Here is a 10,530-nt window from a genome sequence, read left to right as displayed (position 1 = left end):
GATAATTCCCAGCACTCCTGTTATAACCTATGTCATTACTGATTCTTGGACACAAAACCATCTTGCAGTGTGCCAGTGACTCCCAGAAAAGCCTCCCCAAACCCTCCTGTCATTCACACAGGTACGATGCCAAAAAACCCCAGTGATGACTAATTGAATGCTGCTACACTGCTTGTATTTACAACATTACTCTCCATCTGCAGCCCCAGCACCCGCCCCCTACACCCACCCACCCACCCAGCCACCCTCCCTCTCCTGAAAAGCCTGTAACCTCAGGCGACAGTGCCAGCCAGCCTCGGCCCTGATATATTGACTATCCTCAGCCACAGCCCTCCTGTCCCGCAGTCCTGAGCTCCATGTTGTCGCTGTCTACTGCTGCAGCAGGACAATAACAGGATTTCGGATTACCCTTGACCAACAAAACGCCTCGGCTCCCGACTGCATGTAAAATTAGGAGCACGGTCGACCACACACACACACACACACACTTTGCTTATACAAGCCCACGACTCCCACGTCTACTAGAAACAAACAGTTTAACCGTTGGTGGTCCACTCCCTCTGTCATACCTCGAACCGGCCCTTGGTGATACCGTTCATGTCTGCGGCGGCACGTCCCTGCTCACAAAGCCGCACAGACAACCAGTCGCTTGACGAAAGCCGTTATTGTTTTTGTCGCCGTTTTATTTTTGGTCGGCCCGGAGTGTGTATAGGGAGCCGAGCTGGAGCTGGGTCCTCACACCCTCCCCTTCCCCTCCACAACACCACCACCGCCGCCACCACCACCCCCAGCCGTCAGCGAGGCTCCTGTCTCCGGGTCAGTGAGGTGGTGGTGAGGGGTGGCGTCGGTCCGCGGCGGCCTGCGGTAGCGTGAACGGTCGTTGTCTCGGAGACCAACGGCTCCCCAGCCCGTCTCATCGCAGGGCTACCAAAATAACAATAATAACATGGACGGTCTGTCAAGTGACTTCACTTCCGCCTCTCCCTTCATCGCTCCAGCGCGAGTCAGCTGCCCCCCCACCACCCCCCCAAAAAAAATATCCCAAGTTTTCTAGAAACAGACGGGAAACGCCGAATTAACGCCCGCTTTCATCTCCCGCAGCACCCAACGCACGTACGGCGACTGACACGGACGTTTTGCCTCAATGTTTTCTGTTTACTTGCGGGGAAAGGGGAGGGTTTACGTGACGTCATCGCTGCGGGAAAAGCACGCGTGGTCGATTTGTTTTGATTGTGGGGGTCTTGCGGAGATTTTATGGAGGGGGAGAAAAAACCCAGCAACAAAAGGGTCCCTTTCTGTCCTCATTCAGCGGGCCGGTCGCCGATGTACCGGCACCCGGAGGTGACCTGACACGAACCCGCGGGTCTGATTAAAGGAAGGAAACACTCGTATCTGTGAACAGCAGATACAGGATCCAAGACTTTCTCTGCAGTAGAGATGTGCAACGCTGTTACATTAGGGCTTCAACCTGCAGACACACACACACACACACACAAACACACACACACACACACACGTAAAAACCACCTGGACCTACTTGCACACCTGCATTATGAAATCTGTTTAGGCCTATGTAGCAATAGTAAGTGGGAGACCTACTTGTTTACTGAAATAAAAATATCCATATAATAATATTAAAATACTCTCCTATAAGGTAAACTTGTGCATTTAAGTATAAAAGAATTATAAGCATACTTTATTTAAAGTAACAAACTCATTGTGACAGACTGTAATAGGATTATTATCTCTGATGCATCAATGTGTGAGCAGCATTTGGGCTGTATTTCTTTAAGGGATGGCTAAATTGAACTACTTTACAGTGTTGGGCTGCGAACATCTCAAAGTTATACCATTTCTGTTTAAAATTGAGTCCTAAAACCTTTACTACACAGTATTGTTTTCACTCAAATTAACTTGGTAACGTCTGTTATCAGGCAGGATGGGGCAGTAGAATTATGAAAACACATTTTTATTTTAGAAAATTCAGGATGAAATACCCCAATAATAACAACACATTTTTTTCTCACTTTTTCAAGAAAATAAAAACTTAAAGGACACTGGAATTTTTTTTTTGACTGAACAATGCATCATTTTTTAGAAGCTGATTGTGTTTTTTCTAAAGAACAATCTGCAGAATATGTAAGTAACTATAGCTGTCCAATAACTTAAAAAAGTACAATATTTCACCACATTTCAATGTGGAGAGATACAGTATAAGTATAAAGTATAGCATAAAATGCTCACATAAACCCTAAAAAGGCATTTAAGTAAATACTTGAGTAAATTGCAGGTTTTGTGCTGCAGACAGGCAAGAGTGTGAGTTACACATCGGGAATTTAATATCTTCACAGTCGTTCTCAACATCCACAGCTAGAGGGCGATCTTATACAACCAGTCTGATCTCATCCTGTACTAGTGGATCATCAGTTACACACAATGTTTACTCCTTAATAAAGAATAACTCATGCAGTGGTGGAGTGCACAAGCAAAGGTTACTACGACACTTAATGTTGTTTTGTTACGTGGACTGTAGATACAGTTCTCTGTGTGGTAGGAAGACATTTGGACTGCTTTAACTGTTACTGCAGGTGTAAATAATAAAATGAATGATGGTTGAATTCCATTTAGCTGCCTCACTTTCAAGATCCTGGTATTGTGCTTGCTGGCTCACTGTCACACTGTAATGGCTACAAGGGTACTTGAATAGAACGGCACCATCATTTATGTTATTAGCAACACCTGTGCTTTGTTCTACGACATACTTAAGTAATCCTCCCATTTGTAACAGGGTGCTTAAACACTAACAGGAAAGTGAGGCAGATGTCAGTCAAGCTCAGTTTAAACACACCCCCGCAGTCCTGAGATGAGGTCGAATTAGTAAGAAGTAAGAGAAAACACCTGTGTGGGTGTACTTTGGGTGATTATTAATGATACTGTACTTACATGGTGCATATTACTGAATTCATTTGTGTTTTATCACATTACCAGACAGCAAACCCACGTTAATGTAGTCATGGCTACGCAGTTTCTCCTCTTTGGTTTAAGGTGTGCACCTCAGTGAACAGTAGGATGTTATTGTCTTCCATACCTCTCTCAGGTTCAACTGATGAACATTACTGACTGAATTGTATTCAGGTGGTTTCAAGGCCCTTGGTGTTGTCTTAGTGGCTCTTAAATGACAGAGAGACATCCACCTGTTCTTTGCCTGCCAGTGATGCCTGGTAAGATAGTGTTATAGTCAGCAGGATTTGAATTCTGTTGTCTGCAAACATCGTCATATCATATCTTATACACTGTGTTATTCTACAAAATAAATACAGAGATGACTCAGATAGAGGAAATACTTTGTGAGTGCCTGTTGAGATATGCACAAACATTTTATGGTGCTCGTGCTAAAATGTACCCTTTTATCTGCGTGCCACACATTTTCAACCCTCGTGCCACCCCATCTCACTGCATTGCATGGTAATTAACAATCTCTCATCAAAAGTCAAATTAATTTTCTCAGTTCTTTGAATAGCTCCATGCCCTTCTCCTCCTGACTCTGCTGTGGCTGGCAGCTCAGTGTTGAATGTTTCCTGATGATCGCAGTGACTCCACTGGTGTCAAGCAAGGCCAACTATGTTAAACACATAATGTTTCATTATCTGTACTTATTGCCTCTTCTTATTTTGTATTGATCTGACTTTTTAATTAATGTCATGTATGTTTTTTTTGTGTGTATTTTATCACGGGTTGACTATTAATATTTAGTACACAGTAAACCCAGGTTTATTTTCCTTAGCTTGTGAAAAGTTGGAGATGCATGGTTTTCACAGGACAGCAACACACACACACACACACACACACACATACAATCAATCATCTCTCTCAAAGCCAATTTTCTCTGCATGCAGCTTCAGCTCTTGGCTTTCAAAGCTGTTCCTGTTTTTCTGGACCCCACTCCTCATGGAGGTTTAAGGCGGCTGTTGCCATGGAGACAAAACCATACCTGTGCTCCCTGTCCCTGGGCTGCACCAGTATGACCAGAATGATTTCCTCTGAGTCAACCACACACTAGCACTACACCTCATTCTGACAGGACATGTCTCACATGGGAAGTCACTGGTCTCGCACATACTCAGAGCAATCTTGTGGTCGGTGTGTGTGTGTTTACTTCCACGGCGCAGATTGTCTGATGGGTGTGTACTAGAAGTCCTGTGAGATTACACACCTGTGTGAAGTCTGGACGTGCGTCTGTCCCCTAACAGAACGGACACCTGCAGCAAACATAATTCTCACCACCCTCTGATGGTGCAGGTGTGAATCACTGTCTCTCTCCCCCTCGCCATGCCTCTCCCCTCTCCTGTACGACCTTCATCCTTCCAGAAATAGCCCCCCGTGCATGAGTCAGGATCCCAGCCCACCTTAAACTCATTCAAACCCCTCTGAACAGGAGGTGAAAATATGAGAACAGGGTGGAAAAATGTGACAGAGAAACACAGAGAAGAGTGACTGAAATGGAAAACCATCTGTGGGGAATTGAAAGGCAACGGCAGCATGGGTGACTCCATTGGTGCCGAGGGAACACTGAGAATTATGAAAATGGAAAAGGTGGGAAGTGAAAGAAAGTAATGGAGAGAGATGAGTAAGTGTGAATCCTCAATAAAGGTGTCACTCCTTTAGGAATTTCTATACCATTGTTTTTTTTATTTCAATTGACTTTTATTTGAGTGTGCATTAATCTGCACACACGTATATATCGCTCACTCCCACTCTTATTCATCAGCAGCATGTGTCCTTTCTTCCAAGTGCTTTCACTGCCTTCTATTCATCTCTCCTCCTCCTTCCATCTCTTTGGTTTAAACAGAGATGCAGAATAAAAGAACTGGCCTATTCTTAAGAAAACAATCTCTGATAGTGGAACGTACTGTTAAGTACATGTACTGATATGCACTCGAGTACATGTTGTACTGGAGTATCTGCATTTCATGCCACAGTATACCTCTACTCGACTACAGTTCAGAGGCAAATATACTCCACAATTAATTGAAAACCGTACTCACTTTACAAATTAATATTATACATACAAAACATCTGATGAAATGTGATTGAATGTGTGAATTAAAGTTGAAACGATTATAGATTTTTTAATATGAGCATTTGCTGCTTTTCCTTGGAGAAAACAGTAGCAACCGGCAGTTTGACTCTGGGAAACTATGATGGAAATATCTTACTATTTTCTTACTATCTTTACAGATCAAACATACCATAAATCAATTAATCAAGAAAAACAATTAATTGACCTACAAAGAAGATAATATTTGCTTACAACCCTGTATACAATTAGCTCTACCACAAACAACTTAAAATGCAGTTTGAACTTAATTACATAAGTAATAATAATCTAATTATATTATATACAATAGTACAAGAGTACTTTTACTTTCTATATTTGAGTACATGCTTGTACTTTTACTTAAATAACATTTTCAATTCAGTACTTGTACACTACATGTACTGGAATGTTTTTACATTGTGGCATTGCTATTTCTAATAAAGTAAAGGATCTGAATCATTCTTTCATCACTGACAATCTCACTGTGTATCTGCTCTGGAGCTATCATCACTTGCTCTTCTTCAGCAGATGGAGTTGCACAGCTGCAGTGTTGAATGAAGTATTCATATCTTTTACTTCAATAAACATAGCAATCCAACAATTTAAAAATACTCTGTTACTTAGTAGATGTCCTGCATTACTTAAGTATGCAAGTATTATCAAGAAAATCTTTAAAGTAAATTAAACTACTTATTATGCTGCCAAAATGGGCTTTGCTGTTTGGTTATACTAAGTAGTAGTAGTAGAGCTAATTAATAAATAAATAAAATCTTCATTCGCGAAGTAACTACAAATGTAGTAGAGTAAAAAGTACAATATTTCTCTCTTAAATGTAGTAGAAAAAAAAATAGAGGACAATTTTTAAGTAAATGAAAACACTAGTACAGTACTTGAGTAAATGTACTCGGCTCCTTTCCACCACTGCCCAGGTGTCATGAAATTGTAGATGATCAAATGTAAATTTTTCTGATCACTGTACAAACTTCTTGAGGATGTTAGCTTGAAAGTTGAAAATGACAGCTCCATGACAACACCCATCTGCTGAAGAAGATCGTGTGAAAGCCCCGGAACAGCTACTAAATGGACACTGATTCATATCAACTGCTGTTTCCATGGTCAAGAATCAAACTTCAGTTTATAATATTCCATTCTTGTTGCTTGCAGATGAGAGAATGCCCAAAATATTCACTCAAGAGGAACAACTCTCACACTGCAGCACTATCCCCTTGGATGTGCTGTTTATACACAGATTAAAGGGACATCCATTTGCTTGTATGTGTGCATTTGTATATTTAAAAAAAAAACATATGTGCACACTGTGATAACTTTTATTGTCTGTGTATAACGTTTTTATAATGTTGCTGTAGATTTAGTGGTGTGGATCCTGTATCTACTGGTGCTAGGTGGGTTGGTTATCTTCACCTGCAGATTCACTGAAACAATGCCTGCATGCTTTAAAATGCTCTCTATGGGCTATGGTCATCTGTCTTTATCTGCCTCAACCAAATGGGATACACACACACGCGCACGCGCGCGCGCGCGCACACACACACACACACACACCGACTAATAGAGGGAAGTTTGGCCTAGCAGAGGGGACAATAAACCTTAATTAAGATTTTGTTCTGCTCAAAGGACCTGCACTATTTGGGCGTACTGAACCTGAGCTCCCTTATTAGCCACTGGGTGTTAAATTGTCTTTAAAAAACAGTGCTAATATCTTATTCTTATACAAACAAGCCCCCTCATACAGTTTTAACGTTTTACCTAAAGGCTTTTAATGTCATGCCAGCTCACGAGTAATGAGCAGGTAAAGCTTTCATGTGTTGCTCATGGACACTTCAGCAGCAGCTTTCCTATTCTCCCTCCTCTCTCCCTCTCTCTCTCTCTCTCTCCCTCTTTCTCTCTCTCTCTTTCAGCAGTCTATCTGACCACCCTCAAGAGTTTGAGCCGTGACGTATTTACTAACACCGCCACGCGAGTTTTCACACCGGTGCTCCATCTGCTCGCTAGGGCGACTATTTGGGGGACCTAAACTGCGCCTCCCAGTAGAGCCGCGCGGACCGTTTTCTTTTCCGTTTAACAGCCGCACTTGACAGCAAGCTTCTTCCTCCTGCTCAGTCCACCTCTGTCCACCAGGAGGGAGTCCGCTCTCCACCGAGACTGTGAATACTAAGTCGTTTTGGAAGTTTTTTGGACACGTTTTCTAACATAAAAAGTGAGACTTTTGCCTACAGACGAGGGCGCAAGAAAAAAAAGAAAATGCTGGATCGTAGCCAAACTGTTCTATCATTGCTCTTTGGATGCCTGGTTTGTCTTTTGGGGACCTCTGTTGTAAATGCAGACGGTAAGTTAAAGTTATTTTAATAGAATAAAATTATAAAAACGTGACAACAAAACGACGAAAAAAGTCACAATTTATTCCCAAACGCATGTATAAGCTTTTATTAAAATATTCAATCTTCCATCATGAAGTTAAGGTTTTAACTGTTACTCAGAGCTGGTGGAAGCGCGCGCTAACGGCTGACACCTGCCCTGCTGTCTCGTGCGTTTTGTAATGATCGCCAGAGAGCACGTTCCGTCTTAGCCCGCGGGGTTGTTGTTCCCCCACTAAAAATGGTTCATGTAATATCCAAAAAGCCTCATACTTCCAGTAAAGCTGTGCGCAATGGACTTACTTTCACAAATCCAGATATTTATAAGGTTGAAACATAAGAACATGTTATTTTTTGGGGGTTTGTGAACATTGCTGAGGTGACAATGAGTGAGACAGAGTGCTCTTGTGATGCAGTGAATGGATTACACCTGTAGTCAACCGTCTCAGGAGGTGGACAAAGCGCACAGATATACAACTTCTGTGCCATGTCGTAGTTATTTATTTAAAAAATATATATGTTTTAGTAGCAGGCGTCACATATTACTCTCTCCTAACGTTATATCATGGACTTTTGTTGTGTATTTTATGTATACATAAAATACACAACAAAAGTCCATGTCCTTATTATATACATATAATAAGCAGTTACCCCATTAGGATGTATGGTTTGATTAATATCATCATTATGGCGCACATGATGAGGATATAGACTTTGTTACCAGTCACAAAATACATATTTGCACATCTCCAAAGTATTAATTAAGCCTATATGTTGCTTTACTGTTTCAGTCTCACCGTTTCAACCATTGAAATGGATCCCCAAAATTCATGTTAAAGAAAATTGGTAGGACTAAAAAACCTGAGGACATTTAAGCATAAACAATCTAGTATAGTCCCCCCCATAACAGGGCTTTTAGCCATAATTTTCCTTATCTAACAGTAATGTTCAACTTAATTGGGGTTATTCTCTTGTGAACAAATGTAAGACAGAAAAGATTAGTGAATATTGTGCAATATAAGAGGTTAACAACAGGACCAAATCTACCTTTGGGTACAAAAAAAGTGACCAAAAAAAAGTTTCAGAGGTTTTCCTCTTACTTCTTGCTCTCTCTTGCCAGGTCGAGTGTTCGTGTTGGACTTGAGGAACTCCTCCGGCCTGCAGGGCTTCAGAGACGCTGAGCGGGCTTGTGCCTCACGACATGCCCGCTTGGCATCATCAGAGGAGCTCCGTCACGCTGTGGCAGAGTGCTTCTTCTCCCCATGCACCCGTGGGTGGCTCTACGGAGGCGCAGTGGGGTAAGAAAAAGAAGTATTTGTGTTTGGAATTGTGCATGTTTGTGCATGAGGGTCTTCATTGTTTTAAGGCACATGTAGGGGACTTGAGATTTCCAAAGATGTCAAAGGTCATTTTGGTGTGAGCGCTTCTGTGTGTGTGACGGAGGTTGCAGGAGTGGATGAAAGAGAAAGGAAGTGAAGGCATCAGCGGCAGTTATAGAGAGAGTGGGAAGAAGAGAGTGACACATTTCAGGGGGGAAAGAGAAAAAGGAGAGAGGAAGAGAGGGAGAAAGACTCCTCTGTTCCTTCCTGGAGGAGGAGGGAATTCTGAGCCGGGGTGTCATGTCGACAACTGCCTCCATTTACACCTCTCATCTCCACGGTAACATGACAGACAGACAGACAGACAGGCAGAGAGACAGAGCGGAGCAACATTGGTACATTGTTATGGTTTTGTGTTTGATTGACAACTTGTATCCTTAGCTGTAATTGCAGAGGATAGAGAGAAAGTATTGCAGTGGTCCTGGTCTACATGGTTTCTAATGTAAGTTGATTCCAGGCCTGTAGATAATGGGGTTCAATGTGGATGCTGGTGTGGTGCTTGTGCTTTTCAAAGCTCAGCTGAAATACTATTTTCCTGTTGAAGAAGAAATAACTACGTAACTAGTAATTGATCAAGGCCCAACGAAACAGACATATATTTATATATTTCTAACTCAACTTTTAAACTATTGCTGCAAGTATTATTTTCATTATCAATTAATCTGCCAATTATTTCTTGATTAACTGATTAATCATTTTGTCTATGAAATATCAGAAAATAGTAAAAAAAAAAAAAAAAAAGAAAAGATTTTTAAAAATGGCAGCACAGTTTACCAGAGCCCAAGAGGACGTCTTCAATTTACAGCCCCAGAAACAGATATAACAAATATAAACAATAATAATAAACAAGCACAGGACTCTGTAAGACTTTGCAGGTCTGTTGAGCTGAATGCTAACACTAACAAGCTTGCATGCTCACATTAACAACACTGATCATGTTTAGCGGGTACAATGTTAACCATATTCACCATCTTAGTTTAGCAAGTTAGCTAACATTTGTCAATTTAAGCTTATTTGGTCTAAAAAAAAGTTATTAAGATTCATCCTGAGGGGGACATGAATGTCTGCACAAAATGTTATTATCCACAGCAGTTTCTGAGTTATTCCGGCACCAATCGACCTACAGACCGCTACGCTAACATGGCTCTCTTGAACAATTCACATTCTCTGCAAAGTTACTAAATACTAAATGGACTAAATAAGATATTGTAAGCTGATACATTTATGGTAAAGTATATGATGTATGGGAAACAACCAACCTTTCTCATTAGTCAAAGGTAATCAATGTTACGAAACTGAACCTGCTCCAAAATGGCGGCTGCCCTGTGACAAACGCCCGGTCAGAGGAAAAGCTGACTTTTTTTTTCTTTTTCCTTCCTCCCTGCTCTCTATGTGTTGGCCAGTTTTAACACCCGCTTACCATGTTTCACAGTATATCACCCATCTCTGTGCGTCTGTCTAAGTTCATCCCTAACACCCCCCCTCAAACCTTTTCCACCTGGACCTGGTTTATTCTTTTGCAGTGTTGATGGAGGAACCTCTCTGTGTCCAGTGTGACGTCACAGACACTTCATCTCTCTTATTGTTTCTTCTTTTAATTTCGCTTGTCTGCTCCCTGTGAGGCTGCTTCTTGGCTGTCAGTTGTAGAGCAGATCTCCTGTAGCTGTTGGCCACTGTC

The 10,530-nt window shown here is 41.7% G+C and overlaps 2 protein-coding genes across 2 annotated transcripts in view; one reads left to right on the top strand and one right to left on the bottom strand.

Annotated features, from left to right (window-relative positions):
* fbxl2 (F-box and leucine-rich repeat protein 2) overlaps positions 1-5,606 on the bottom strand; it is a 21,484-nt gene extending 15,878 nt beyond the window's left edge. Inside the window, exons 1-3 of the mRNA XM_035681950.1 lie at positions 5,574-5,606; positions 4,282-4,427; positions 570-581 (exon numbers count right to left, since the gene is read on the bottom strand). Of these exons, the coding sequence (XP_035537843.1) occupies positions 570-581; positions 4,282-4,427; positions 5,574-5,606 (191 nt within the window). The remainder of the gene's footprint in view (positions 1-569; positions 582-4,281; positions 4,428-5,573) is intronic.
* Positions 5,607-7,360: 1,754 nt separating this feature from the next.
* The window catches only part of susd5 (sushi domain containing 5), a 9,966-nt gene continuing 6,796 nt past the window's right edge, over positions 7,361-10,530 (top strand). The window contains exons 1-2 of the mRNA XM_035681704.1: positions 7,361-7,445; positions 8,594-8,771. Of these exons, the coding sequence (XP_035537597.1) occupies positions 7,361-7,445; positions 8,594-8,771 (263 nt within the window). The remainder of the gene's footprint in view (positions 7,446-8,593; positions 8,772-10,530) is intronic.

This window comes from Morone saxatilis, unplaced genomic scaffold (genome assembly GCF_004916995.1).
Source record: "Morone saxatilis isolate NCDOM2014 unplaced genomic scaffold, NCSU_SB_2.0 Contig9, whole genome shotgun sequence".
Taxonomy (NCBI): domain Eukaryota; kingdom Metazoa; phylum Chordata; class Actinopteri; family Moronidae; genus Morone; species Morone saxatilis.
The sequence above is the reverse complement of the archived record's forward strand: the minus strand, read 5'-3'. Positions and strand labels throughout refer to the sequence as shown.